Source organism: Muscardinus avellanarius, assembly GCF_963383645.1.
Source record: "Muscardinus avellanarius genome assembly, chromosome: 2".
In the NCBI taxonomy this organism is placed as follows: Eukaryota; Metazoa; Chordata; class Mammalia; order Rodentia; family Gliridae; genus Muscardinus; species Muscardinus avellanarius.
Genome location: NC_137787.1, coordinates 64,378,714 through 64,393,722, shown reverse-complemented (window position 1 = coordinate 64,393,722; position 15,009 = coordinate 64,378,714). Strand labels below are relative to the sequence as shown.

Here is a 15,009-nt window from a genome sequence, read left to right as displayed (position 1 = left end):
AGAATCTTAAAGGTGACAAGAGACCAAGTGATGTTCAGAGGCAAACCAATTAGAATCACTCCAGACTTCCAAACCACATCTAGAAAACCAGGAGGGCCTGGAGCAACATATTTCAAACTCTGAAAGAAAATAATTTGCAGCCTAAATTTTCCTACACAGAAAAAAAAAATCTCAAATTTAATAGCGAAATAAAATTCTTCTATAAGAAACAGAAGCTGAAAGAATTTATGTCTTCAAAACCAGAACTAGAGATTAATTATAAAATTAACTCAGGGATTAATTACAAAAAAGAAATGATTAATTAATGCCCAAACCAGAGAAACAATAATTTATTTTTGTGGTGCTGGGGATGAAATCCAGGGGCCTACTACCTCTGGGCTACTCTCCCAGACCTATATTAATGATTAATTAATGCCCAAACCAGAGAAACAATAATTTATTTTTGTGGTGCTGGGGATGAAATCCAGGGGCCTACTACCTCTGGGCTACTCTCCCAGACCTATATTTTATATTTTATTTGGAAACAGGGTCTCACTAAGTTGCTGCGAGCCTCACTAAGTAGCTGGGAATGGATTTGTTTTTGTTATTTATTTATTTATTTATTTATTTATTTATTTATTTATTTTTGGTGGTACTGGGGTGTTGGGAGCCATTAAGGCCTTACCCTAGATTGGTATCTCTGACTCAGCTGACTGTCCTTCCCCCAGAGTCAACAGGGTTTGGGGTTATGGAAAGTTCAACGAGGACTGAGAGAGGATCAGGTGGTAATGACACGAGGGTACTGATAGGCCTATCTGTAATGTGTGTGTTTTGTATTGGTCTGCATTGTATTCCAGTGGTGGTAGCACGAGAATGTTGATTGACTTGTAGCTTTGTATAAATACCTCTGGAAAACAGGGTCGGCGCAATAAAGATGAGATTGACCCAGAAGTTGTTTTGGCCAGGAGCGTCCATGCAATAGAGAATACTGACCCAGGCATAGTCATCGACCCATAGGAAATATTGACCCATGAACAGGGGTCCACCAGTAGAGATAGTAGGCTGGTGGCTCCCCCGCGTTAGAATTTAAAATTCTCCATCCTCATGCCTCACTTCAGAACCCGTACTCTTGCTGGCTGGCTCTGGCACTGGGGGGTGGAACTCAGAGGCTTTCTACCTCCAGGCTATACTCCCAGACCTATTTTCTATTTTATTTGGAAACAGGGTCTCACTAAGTTGCTGAGAGCCTCACTAAGTAGCTGAGGCTGGCTTCGAACCTGTGCGATCCTCCTGTCTCAGCCTCCGAAGTGCGGGGATCACAAGCGTACACCACCACGCCCGGCTGGGACTGGATTTGAACCTGTGCGATCCTTCTGTCTCAGCCTCCCAAGTACTGGGATTATAAGCATGTGCCACCATGCCCAGCTAGAAACAATAATTTCTATCAAACAAACAACTAAGCAAAGAAGTACAAACACTACCTCAAACAGAAGTTAAAACTCAAAATGTTATAAATTAAAAATCATTTCTCAATGGAAGCCAGGCGTGGTGGTGCATGCTTGAAATTCCAGTACTTGGGAGGCTGAGACAGGAGGATTTCAGGTTCGTGACAAGCCTCAGCACTTGCAAGACTGTCCAAAACTTAGTGAGACTTTGTTTCAAAATAAAGAATTAAAAAATGGGGCTGGAGGTGTAGCTCAGAAGTAGACTGCCCCCAATATCTCCCCACACACATTATCATCATTTCTCAATAATCATGCTGAATATAAATGGCTTCAACTCCCCAATAAAAAGACATAAAGTGGCAAAGTGAATTAAAAACAAGAATCTATCTAAATATTATCTGCAAGAAACACACCTTACAAGTAAAGATAGTCACAAACTAAAGGTGAAGGGCTGAATAGAGCAAGGTAATCCATGCCAATGGAACTTGAAGACAAGCAGGAGTAGCAACTATGATGTCAGACAAATTAGATTTTAAGCATAAGCTTATTAGAAGAGACAAAGCAGGTCATTTCTTCTTGGTAATAGGAAAAATTCATCAAAACAAAATAATGATAGTCAACATTTATAACCCAAACAGAAGGTGTAGCTACTTATATAGAACAAACTCTTTCTGACATTAGCCACACATAGATCCCAATACAATAATACTGGGAAACTTCAACACTCCTCTCACATGGCTAGACTGATCTTCTAGACAAAAGGTAAAGATGCCTCAGGCCTGAAGAACACCATAAATCAAATGGACCTATTAGACACATACAGAATATTCCACCCAACTACAGCAGAGTTCACATTTTCTTCAGCTGTTCATGGAACCCTTTCCAAAATATACCACATCCTGGGCCACTAAGTGAGCACTAGCAAACTTAAAAAAATATGACATATCCCCCTGCCATCTTTTCAGACTACAGTGAGGTGAAACTAGAAATTAATTATAAAGAAAACTCAGAGAAATCACATAAACACGTGGAGACTGAACACCACACTGCTGAATGGGTCATAGAAGTAAAGTGTAAAATTAAGAAATTCCTAGAAACAAACAAAAATAGAGACACAATATATCAAAACCTCTGGAACACCTTGAAGGCAGTATTAAAAGGAAAATTCATAGCAGTGAGTGCCTACAAAGAATAACAAAAAAATTACCCAATAAATAACCTTTATAACAGAAATAGTCTAACCCCAAAGTCATTAGAAAATAGGAAATTATTAAAATCAGAGCATAAATCAGTGAATTAGAGAATTAAAAATACAGAAAATAAACAAAACCAAAAGCTGGTTTCTAAAAAAAGAAAAGATAGATAAACTCCAGCCAACCTAATCAAAAGAAAGAGAGAATCAATCCAATTTACTAAAATAAGGGAAGAAAAAAAGATATTATCACTGATAGCATGAAAATCTAGAGGATTATAAAAAAAAAACTACTTTGAAAAACTATACTAACAAAATGGAAAATCTTAGCTGGGCGTGATGGCACATGCTTGTAATCCTAGCATAATAATGATAACCATCATCGTCTAACCTTGTATCACCAAGGTCATCCCCCAGAAGCATACAGCTTGGCTAAAAGGGCAGGAAAAGAATCTATGGGACAAAGAGAAAATAAGCAGCACATCAGCCTTTCTCCAGACCACTTCAAAAGAATGAAAATGTAAACCTTATCATACCATCCTCTTACTTAAAATCTGTCAGTGGCTCCATATCTTCTGTAGGGTCGTACGTAAACTGAGATGTGTGACTTTGCCCTTGCTTGAGATGTGTGACTTTGCCCTTGCTTAATGCTTAACTCCCCAGCTCCTGCCTCAGCTTACAGGCCCTTCTGAATTACTGCCCTATGGGCTCTCACATCTCTGTACTTTGGCCATATTCTTCTTTCTTCCGAAGGTAATTTTCTGTATCTTCTTTGTTTGATTAACTTCTATTTAATGTTCTAGAATCAAAGGTGTCTCTGTAGAAGTCCCCCCTCTTAAATGATTTTCTGTCTAGAGAGTTTCATAACTTCCTTACTTAATCCCATCGTAATACTTAGTTTTACAGAGAGAGAGCCCTTTCTCCCTTGAAGAGAGAGGTATGTGTTTTAGTTCTTATATACAACACAGCATCATTCCTGGCAGGTGGTGGGCAATTAATAACATTTTAAGTGAATAAGTAAGAACTAAATATTAAGAAAAATAAGAAAACAAAGTTTGTATAGTTATAAAGCTCTTTGAAATTTTAGGTTATGAAAAAATCTTCAAATTTGATCAGTTTGGTTTCTCAAATTCATTTCTGAGATACTCATTTTGTACACAAGCAGAGGAAGATAAAAGATCACAAGCCAAGGACTTGGAATTTTTATCTTAAAGGATCATCCTAAACTTCGATTATCTGCTTCTTGTCAGGTTTTTAGGACACAGGTGTTAACTTTGATTCTTGCCAAATAAGGCTGTAAATTATTTAAAGAAACTTTTGAAAAACTTGTATCAACACATAAATTTCTAGTAAATTAACATTTCAATAACTAGCTCTCTTAATATATTAAAAAATCTAATAACCATGGAAATCATTCTTGCTTGGTTTATAGTCCAACAGCATAAAATACTTTCTTACTAAAGACTCTAAGAGAAAACGAAAATACTACCAACATGCAACAAATACTAAAAAATCATTTGGTATGCATATATATGTATATAGTACATGTACATATATAATACTATGTATGTATATGTAGCTAGTATATATAGTACTAAATATGTGTATTATAAATACATATATATACACATATACCATATGTATATATATATATATATATATATATATATATATATATATATACACACACACACACATTGTGTGTGTGTGTGTGTGTGTGTGTGTGTGTGTGTGTGTGTGTATTGCTGAGGATTGGACCTAGGGGGATCCTATTTCCAAACTTTTTTTTTTTTTTTGGTGTTACTGGGGTTTCTGGAAACCCTTCTACCTCCGGGTTACACTCTCAGACCTATTTTTATATTTTTTTATTTGGAAACAGGGGATTACAAGCGTGCGCCACCACGCCCGGCCCAATCTATAATCTTTTTTTTTTTTTTTTTTTTTTGGTGGTACTGGTGTTCCTGGAAGCCCTTCTACCTCTGGGCTACACTCCCAGACCTATTTTTTTTTTATTTGGAAATAGGGTCTCTTAAGCCAGCGCGGCTGGCTCCAAACCAGCGTGATCCTCCTGTCTCAGCCTCCCAAGCGCGGGGATTACAAGCGTGCGCCACCACGCCCTGCCCAATCTACAATCTTTAAAAAAAAAAAAAAAAACAGGGTCAGCTGGGTGTGGTGGCCCACGCTTGTAATCTCAGCCCTTGGGAGGCTGAGACAGGAGAATCGCACAGATTTGAAGCCAGCCTCAGCTACTTAGTAAGGCTCTCAGCAATTTAGTGAAACCCTGTTTCCAAATTAAGTATAAAACAGATCTGGGAGTATAGCCCGGAGGTAGAAAAGCCCCTGGGTTCCACCCCAAGTACCACAAAAAACCAAAACAAAACAAAAACAGGGTCTGGTTAAGTTGCTGAGGCTAGCCTCAAATCTGTAATTCTATCTCAGCCTCCCACAGCTAGCTTAATAGATTTTTAAAAAATACTTTTACTGGCGCATTGTAATTATACATCACAGTGAGTTTCAGAGTTATGTAAACATATATGCACAAAGTACTTGTGCATATATGTGCAAAGTCCCCTGCGTCCCCCCACTCCGTCTCTCTTCTACATTGGTGAAATTGGTAGTGCTCCCTTCATATATGGATATAACATTATTTGAAATGTTTCCTTCTTCAATCCTCCTTTTATCCTTTCCACCTCCACTCCTAAGCTCCTTCCACTATTCTTTTGTCTCCCTTTGCACTTATTTGCATAATATAATTTTTTTTTAGATTTTGCCTTGGATGCCATATGAAACCTCAATAAGACTTTTCTTCTAAAATTGTACCTATAAATGTATATCCAACTATAGCTATAGGTATATACTTTTAAGTATATAGCTATAAATCACTCCTAAAAAATGTTCTTTACCTAGTTTTCTGGTTCATCATGGAACATAGCCCTCCTTAAAAATCTGCCAATGTTGGGTCAAAGGTTTTTGTTTTTGTTTGTTTTTGTTTTTGCAGTGCTGGGAATCAAACCTAGGTCCTCGCACACGGTAGGCAAAAAATATCTTACAATATTACACATATTACATTGTGAGTACTGTCCAGGGATGAGCTGGAAGCTTTTTCAAGAATTTCCAAGGAAGAAGGCCACGAAATGGGCAACTGGAAGTGTGACACACTACGTATCCCAGCATACCTCACGGCCGCCGGTGACTACAACTCCCAGAATGCATTGCTCGCCGTTCGCCGGTGTCCCCTCGTTGCTGGGGCTGGTAGTTCTCCCGCGTGATGTCAATTTGATGGGTGGGGCGGTGTTTGCGTGCCTAGTCCCGGGATATTACAAGTAGTTTTCCGACATTTTGCAAAGCGGAAGCGCTTTGGGGTCCTTGGGCCGGTTGCATCCTCCGTTTTGTAAAGGTAAATCGTGGAGGGACTACAGCTCCCCACCCCATCCTTTATCTCAGAGCGCGACCTCGTTCTGGTGAGGCCATTTGTCCCCAGGCTCTCGCCGTAGCAGCCGCCGCCCAGCCCTCTTTGTGTGCACGGGAAGCGGCCGAGCTGGTGGTGGCCACCGACGGCTTCGGGGCTTAGGCGAGGGACGTTCCCGGGAAGCCGCAGGCGGAGGACCCTTCCTCGCTCGACACTTGACAGGTGCGTTGGCCGAGCTCGCCGAGCCCTGCGGCCTGCGGCGCCGGGGGCGGAGCGCGGGCGGGCGGGCGGGCGGGCGCCTCGGCTGACAGCGCGGCGGGCGGGGGCCGGGGCGGCCGGGGAGGGCGGGCCGGGGCGCCGGGGTCGCGGGGTCGCTCCCCGGCCTGTGGGCGCGGGTGAGGCCCGAGCCCAGCCTGGCCCCGCGCCCCGACCGCGCCCTCTTGGCTCCACGCCCAGGGGAGAAAGCAATTCCTTTTCGCCTTGCTCGATTTTCCCATGGAGGTCGTGACGGCTGGGGTCCCCGCGTCCCCCGGGCCGCGGCTCTGTCGGAGGGCGCCGGGCGCAAAGGCGTCTCCTCCCTGCAGTTTTATGAAAACGTCGGTGTCAGCGGTGGAGCCAGGCTCGGCCTCTGGGAGGATGAGAAGGCTGGTCAGCCGCCGTTCCGCCCGGCACCCCTTCGGTGGTGTTTGACTAAAAGTATACTTTAATCTAGACGCCGGTTAATATTGGTTTGTTTGACCGTCCATGCCGAACCAAAGTAATGTGCCTAGCATAGCATACAAAATTATATATGAAGTTCTTCTAGAAGGAAGCTTTTTAGAGGTGTTGGAAAGTCAAAGTTAGAAACACCATCTCCCTCTCTCTCTCTCTCTCTCTCTCTCTCTCTCTCTCTCTCTCTCTCCTCTCTCTCCTCTCTCCTCTCTCTTTTTAGTTTAAGTGAATTTTGGCGGGCATGATATGTATAAGGGTCCGCTATGTCAGCTTCTCTCCGTTTTTGTTAATTCGAAAACTCAACTCGCATGCCAGTCTTTATGGGAGTGAAACTTCCTGAATGCATGTACTAGGTAGATTTTGCCTCTTAACGAGCTTAACCCAAAGGTTAATTAAGAGTTCATGGTTGCGCTTTTTAGAAGGTTCCTTCCAGAGACAGTTTTCCAGAGGTTATTTCACCAGGTGTCTTGATTTAATTTTTCCAATATTGACAGAAATCGATCATTGTATGTTAAGTCAACAACATAGAGAAAGTAACAAGTTCCTGGCTCCTACCTTATGCTCGGACCCCTAGGTTACATTTTCAATTCAGAAAGCTCCCAATTCATTACTACTTATTAAAACTGATACTGGGAACAAGATAGATTACAGTCTAATATAAACATATCAAGTGTGTTCACAAATAATCGTACTTAAAATGTCCTAAGAGGTATAGATAAGTTGGTATTGTGGAAAAATAAATCATCATAAGAATCATTTGATCTTTAATGATGGTAGCTTGTGTTTTGCTTGACTTTAATATTACTACTTTTGTAGCACTTTTAGTTAGAATTTATAGGAATTTTCCTTTTGGCCTCTTATTGTTTCTAGGAATTAATGCAAACTGTTGGTAGTTGCCATCTGTGTTGTATAGCTTGCTAGCCTCTTGATGCTTCTTCTTTTTTTTTTTTTTTTTTTTTTTTTTGCGGGTCTGGGGATGGAACCCAGAGGCATTTGACCTCAAAGCTACACCCCCTACACCACCTGCCCCATTTTTTTTTTTATTATTCTTTATTTTAAAACAGGGTCTCACTGAGTTGCGAAGGGCCTCACTAAGTAGCTGAGGCTGTCCAGGAACCGCGACCCTCTGTTCTCAGCCTCCCAAATGCTGGGATTACAAGTGTGTGCCACCATGACCGGCTTCTCCTCATGCCTCTTGATGCTAGCCCATGTTCTCTGTTTTCAGCACTAGTTTTGACTGTCTCCAATGTCCTCATATATTGTCACCAAAAAACATTGAGACATTGTGTTAGATTTGGACATGAGAACATTAAAGCATTTACTGTGTGCTAGCTACTGTGTTCAAATCTGGGTGTATTTTTTATATTTGTTTATAACTTTTCTCAAGTCTTAGTCATATATCGTACATATAATGAGGTTTATATGTATATATGTCATCTTTATTTTATTTTTTCTGTGTGTGGTACTGGGATGGAACCCAGAGACTTTCTACCTCCAGGCTACACTTCCAGACCTATTTTATATTTTATTTGGAAACAGAGTCTCATTAAATTACTGAGAGCTTCACTAAGCTGCTGAGGCTGGCTTCGGACCTGCGTGATCCTCCTGTCTCAGCCTCCCAAGTATTGGGATTACAAGTGTGTGCCACCACGCCCAGCTGTCATCAATATTTTAAAAGTAGAATTTAAGCTGTGTGAAGTGGCAACAGTAATCCCAGTACTTGGGAGGCTGAGACAGGATCCCAGGTTCAAGGCCAGCTTTAGCAAGTTAGTAAGAAGACCCTGTCTCAAAAAATATGCCAAACATGGTGGCATATATCTGTACTCCCAGTACTTGGGATGCTGAGACAGGAGGAGCTCAGGTTTGCAGCCAGCCTCAGCAACTTAGGCAGTCAGCAAGTTAGTGAGACCCTGTTACAAAGTTAAAAATTAAAAAAGAGGGAGCAGTGGGTTCAGGAGGATCACAGTTGGTGGACAGCCTCAGCTACAGTGTGAAGCCCTCCACAACTCACTGAGACCTTTTCAAAATAAAGATTAAAAAAAAAAAAATAGGGCAGGGGGTGTAGTTGGGTTGAATGCCCCTGAATTCCATTCCCAGACCCGCAAATAAAATAAAATAAAAAAAAAATAGGGCTGAGGGTATAGATTGGAGGTTGAATACTGTGGGTTTAATCCCAATACCACAAAAATTAAAAAAAATTTAAAAGGGCTAAAGAGCTGGGTGTGATGGTGCATACTTATAATCCCAACATTCAGGAGGCTGAGAAAGGAGGATTGTGGTTCACTAAGTAGCCTCAGCTACTTAGTGAGGCCCTTTTCAACTCAGTGAGACCCTGTTTCGAAATAAAGAATAAAAAAAAAAAGGGCAGGGGGTGTAGCTTGGAGGTTGAATGCCCCTAGGTTCCATCCCCAGACCCACAAGTAAGTAAGTAAATAAATAAATAGGGCTAAAGATGTAGTTCAATAGGTTCAATACTCTTCTCCCTCCCTCCCTCTCTACCTCCTCCTCCCTCCCCCCTCATATTCTACATATACATGGAATGTATATGGTATTTTTTTTAAGATTTAAAGAAGTTTATTAAAAAGGTAGAAATATAGAAGACAGTTACAGCCTCATGTCACCCAGGGGTGACATGAGGGGGTGCTCCGAATGAAATCACCTGTATATGGTATTTTAGATAGCACTGAAATACATGGTCTCTTGAGACTGTTCTTTTCTTGAAGCACACATTTTGTTTGTTTAAAGTGTGTCACTTTTACCAATGTAATGATTATTGTAAACGATTATTTTTTTTAAGGTCACAAACATGTCGGACAAAAATGAATTAAAGGCTGAGTTGGAACGTAAGAAGCAGCGATTGGCCCAAATCAGAGAGGAAAAGAAGAGAAAAGAAGAAGAAAGGAAAAAAAAAGAAGTATGTTTGATTTTTGGAAAAATTCCAGTTACTTCTATTGAGGTTACTTGAAGTACTCCTTTATATAATTTTAAAATAGTTAAAAATCTAGTAATTTTGATTACATATGGAATGCTGTAAATGACTCTTAAGCCAGATGTATGAAGCCAGGCGTGGTGGCACATGCCTGTAATCCCAGTACTTGGAAGGCTAAGACAGGAGGATTACAGGTTTATGGCTAGGCTCAGCAATTTAGCAAGGTCCTCTGCAATTTAGTGAGACCATGTTTCAAATTAAAAAGTGCTGGGGGTGTAGCTCAGAGGTAGAATGCCCCTGGGTCCAATCCCCAGTACTACAAAAAAAAAAAAAAAGAAGAAGAAGCAGGAGCAGCCAGATATATGAAAATGGAAAAACTGGTAAATTAAAATATGATCTTTAAGCTGGGCATGGTGGTGCACGCTTGTAATCTCAGCATTTGGGAGCCTTAAACAGGAGGATCTCAGGTTCACGGCCAGCCTCACCTACTTGTGAGGACCTCCACAACTTAGTGAGACCTGGTTTCAATTAAAGAATAAAAAATAGGACTGGGGGTGTAGCTGAGAGGTAGAATGCCCCTGAGTTCAATCCCCAGTACCACCAAAAAAAAAAAAAAAAAAAAAAAAAAAAATATATATATATATATGTATGTATGTATATAATTTTTTTACTAAAATATTTCAATAGATTGATACATTTCTAATATTTAATTTATATATGTAGTCTTCAGGTAATATATTATACAAAGTAAGAGGCATCTCCATTGTAATAGCTAGAAGATGGAGCATATATTAGTTTAAACTGAACATATCTGAATGTTTTGCTAGTCTGCTCTGTCAATAATTTTGTCAAAATGTGTAATACTAGACTTAGTTGATTTGAGGACTTGTTCTTATCTCTTTTATGACATAGTTATTGAGACACATTTACTGAATAGCAGGTTTGATAGTACCATAAAGGTAAGCCAGGTGCCTTGTGTGTTTTGATTTTTTTGTATTACCTGGTTCGTCATATATAGTATGTATACTGACCCTGAGCTAGAGAGATTCTACCTGTTCCTGCATTGAAAAACGCACATAACTCTGGAAACTCTTCAGACACAGTCATATACTTTTACTTTTTTTTTTTTTTTTTTTTTTTTTTTGTGGTACTGGGGGTGGAACCCAGGGGCATTCTACCTCCGAGCTACACCCCCCAGCCCTATTTTTTATTCTTTATTTTGAAACAGGGTCTCAAAAAATATATTATAAAAATAAAAATAAATTAAAAAAAGAAACATGGTCTCACTGAGTTGCAAAGGGCCTCACTAAGTAGCTGAGGCTGTCCATGAACTACAATCCTCCTGTCTCAGCCTCCCAAATGCTGGGATTACAAGCGTGCGCTACCACGCCCGGCTTACCACATATGTTTTAAATGGCCAGTATAAGAGTTTGTTCTAAGCATGCCTAAATAATAGCTAAGACTTCTAGAAATCTCCTAGGGACTAAGAAAATTTAATAGGAGGAAAATTGACAGTACAATTTATGTCCAGCATTGCTTCCATGCCATAAAGCCCTTCAGTAGAAGAATTTGCTAGTTTATTTGGAACCTTTCTGTAATACATCACTGTTAGAGGGTTGGAGCTTTACATTAGGCATCTGATTAAAAGGTAACTAATAGAAGCATGATTCAGACTGGCAGAGCTGTTCCAAGTACTATCCAAAGCCTTACATTTTTGAATGCTGTGAGCAAATTTGATTTTTGTTCTCTAAGGATGACCATAAGCAGCCTCTAACAGATCTCTATTACGTGATATCTAATTTAAAGTTTATAAATGTAAGAAGCCAGGCATGGTGGTACACACTTAGAATCCTAGTACTTGGGAGGCTGAGACAGGAGGACCACAGGTTCAGGAACAGCCTCAGCAAGTAGTGAGACTCTCATCACCCCAGCAAGACCCTGTTTCAAAATAAAAATAGGTGTGGGGGTGTAGCACGAAGGTAGAATGTCCCTAAAATCAGTCCCCACTAACATACGCACACACACACATGCACATATACACAGAGTTGTAGGAGCTAATTCTCAGGTAATAAACACTGAGTCTACTATGTATATGCAGTGAAACATCAGCTTGATAACATACTCTGTTTAGCTATTTTCATTAAATTGTTTATGACTTTACATTAAAATATCATAGTGTGTGTGTGTGTGTGTGTGTGTGTGTGTGTGTATATTTTTTTTTTTTTGGTGGTACCAGGGATGGGACCCAGAGGCTTTCTACCTCTAGGCTACACTCCCAGACCTATTTTATATTTTATTTGGAAACAGGGTCTCACTAAGCTGCTGAGAGCCTCACTAAGTAGCTGAGGCTGGCTTTGAACCTGTGCTATCCTCCTGTCTCAGCCTCTTAAGAACTGGGATTACAAGCGTGCGCCACCATGCCCAGCAAAATATTATAGTATATTATAACTAACAAAATTCATTCAGTGTGGGAGTAATGGTTGTCTAGTTGACACCATTTGAAGCATGTATATAAAGCTTTTCCTTAAAAGCTTACATTATATTTAAAATGTTTTGAGTGATCTTAGTGTTGAGGTTTATTCAGTTTAAGTAGAAGATTTTGATAAAATTATAAGTGGCTGAAATAAAAGTTAGCAAAATTTTTAACAGAAATTTTTTTGTGCTATACAAAAGTAAATTTTAATTTTACCCAATCCCAGTCATGTGTTTTTACTACTAAAATAAGGCCTGAAAGCTGGGAAGGGTGGCATGTGCCTATCCCTCCCAGCTACTTGGAAGGCTGAGGCAGGATGATTGCTTGAGGCCAAAAGTTCAAGGCCAGTCTGGGCAACATAGTGAGATATCCCATTTCTTAAAGTAAAACATAAGCCAGTCGTGGTGGTGCACACTTGTAATCCCAGTATTTGGGAGGATCACACAGGTTCAAAGCCAGCCTCAGCTACTTATGAGGCTCTCAGCAACTTAGTGAGACCCTATTTCTAAATAAAATAGAAAATAGGTCTGGGAGTGTAGCCTGAAGGTAGAAAGCCTCTGGGTTCCATCCCCAGCACTGCCAAAAAAAAAAAAAAAAAAGTAAAACATAAACCTGTACTTAAAAAAAAAAAGTGGCTAGGGCTGGGCATGGTGGCACATGCTTGTAATCCCAGCATTTGGGAGGCTGAGACAGGAGGATTGCGGTTCCAGGACAGCTTCTCTACTACTTAGTGAGGCCCTTTGCAACTCAGTGAGACCCTGTTTCAAAAAAACAAAGAATAAAAAATAGGGCTGGGGTGTAGCTCGGAGGTAGAATGCCCCTGGGTTCGAACCCCAGTGCCACAAAAAAAAAAAAAAAAATGACTAGATGAATTTTTAATAAACCTTCTCTATACAAAGTCACATAAATGCAATAAAGAGTGTATATAGAAGCTTGAAAATACTCAAAGTTTTTCACCAAATTGTCTATTTACTTAAAATTAGTTACTTTTTTTTTTTTTGGTGGTACTGGGGATCCTGGAAGCCCTTCTACCTCTGGGCTACACTCCCAGACCTATTTTATATTTTTTGAAACAGGGTCTCTTAAGCCAGCGGGATCCTCCTGTCTCCGCCTCCCAAGCATGGGGATTACAAGCATGCGCCACCGCCCGGCTTTAGTTACTTCTTAACCACCACGCCCGGCTTTAGTTACTTCTTAAATAAGACAAATTTCACCTTTAAAAAAAAAAGATGCTGTAAAATTTGTGTGTCTGGGTGAGCGGGTTCCAGTTCCTATCCATGTTTACCAGTTTCATAGAATTTGAAGTTGACTATAATTTTTAATTCTATTTTTAAAAATTTTGTGGAAACTTCTTGATTATAAACATAGATCAATTTAGTACATATATTTGGAGATTATTTGCTAGAACTCTATTGAGAATAACTGCCTCCTAAAACTACGGTGTTCGCACTTTATTTAAATATATATATCCCTGCTCTGCAAATAGAAATGTTTCATACCATATGTAACTTTTTAAATTAAAAATCTAGACTGATCAGAAGAAGGAAGCTATTGCTCCTGTGCAAGAAGAATCAGATCTTGAAAAAAAAAGAAGAGAAGCTGAAGCATTGCTTCAAAGCATGGGACTAACTCCGGAATCCCCTATTGGTAAGGATAAGAATATGTCCATTTATGAGTGATAGGCATATGTTCTGCTCAGCTCAGTCATAGTGGGGGTGAGTGAGTTCAGTAGTTTGCATTTTCCTCATTTGAGTCTCAAAATCAGTAATCTTATTTATTTGAAATTGTCTTTTTTCAGATGTGTTAGTACATAGTTTTTTTTTTTCCAAAAGAGTTGCAAGAATAATTTATTTACATAAATCAAACCACCAACTAATTTTTATTATTAAATCAATAATTTCTTTCAAAATATATTTGTTTAGCAGATTTTGGTGTTAAGCTTAAATGTGACGATGCTTCCTAATCTTAACTCTGTATCCTTTTTGTATGTTAGAGAGAGAAAATGAATCAAAGGTTATATTATTAGTATTCAAAGGTATAAGAGAGGGAAGAGAAGCTTACAGTGTTTTGCTCTCAAAACTAACAAGGGAGATAATAATGGTAGCTTATTTTGGCAGTCATTTGATTTATTCTTTTTCTGAGTTATTCATTTCAACAGCTGTACTAGTTCAAGATGCTGAAGTAATGCAGGTACAGTCTAGTTACATATCAGAAGGCATTTAATGTTTGCTTAAAAGAAATCTGGGTATTGTTACGTAGTATGTATTTTAGTTGGACATATCCTTTGTCCTGTAGGGACCTAAAATTTCAGGGTCAGTTTATTTTCATCTAGTGCAGAGGAAGAATACCAGAGACAGTCCTTACAGCTGATATTTCTAAAAGGTTCCAAGATGAAAAAGCTGGTTATGATCGTGGTCAGCTTCACTCTTCCTCCTTCCAGCTCATGTGCCTTTTCCTTATTGGTAGAATTTGAAGAATGGGGTACATTAATTTCTGTCTTTTTTTTTTTTTTTTTTTTTGCAGTACTGGGAATGGAACCCAGGGGTATTCTACCTCTGAATGACACCCCTTGTCCTACTTTTTATTCTTAATTTTGAAACAGGGTCTCACTGAGTTGCAGAGGACCTCACTCAGTAGCTGAGGCTGTCCTTGAACTGCAATCCTCTTGTCTCAGCCTCCCAAATGCTAGGATTACAAGTGCACGCCACCATCTTCAGCTAATTTCTATCTTTGAGAAGCTTATGTTGCAGATTTCCAGCTTTTTGGGTGGTGGTGCTCCTGCTGGGGATCTAACCCAGGGTCTCATGGATGCTAAGCAAGTGCTCTACTACTGAGCTGCGTTCCAGCCTAACATACTGCAATATTAAAGCA

General features: G+C 39.8%; 1 protein-coding gene across 1 annotated transcript in view; it reads left to right on the top strand.

The window, feature by feature from the left end:
• Window positions 1-6,147: 6,147 nt before the first annotated feature.
• DYNC1I2 (dynein cytoplasmic 1 intermediate chain 2) overlaps window positions 6,148-15,009 on the top strand; it is a gene marked incomplete at its 3' end in the record, with an annotated part of 65,161 nt that continues 56,299 nt past the window's right edge. Inside the window, exons 1-3 of the mRNA XM_080690172.1 lie at window positions 6,148-6,247; window positions 9,534-9,650; window positions 13,668-13,785. Of these exons, the coding sequence (XP_080546298.1) occupies window positions 9,543-9,650; window positions 13,668-13,785 (226 nt within the window). The 5' untranslated portion in view covers window positions 6,148-6,247; window positions 9,534-9,542. The remainder of the gene's footprint in view (window positions 6,248-9,533; window positions 9,651-13,667; window positions 13,786-15,009) is intronic.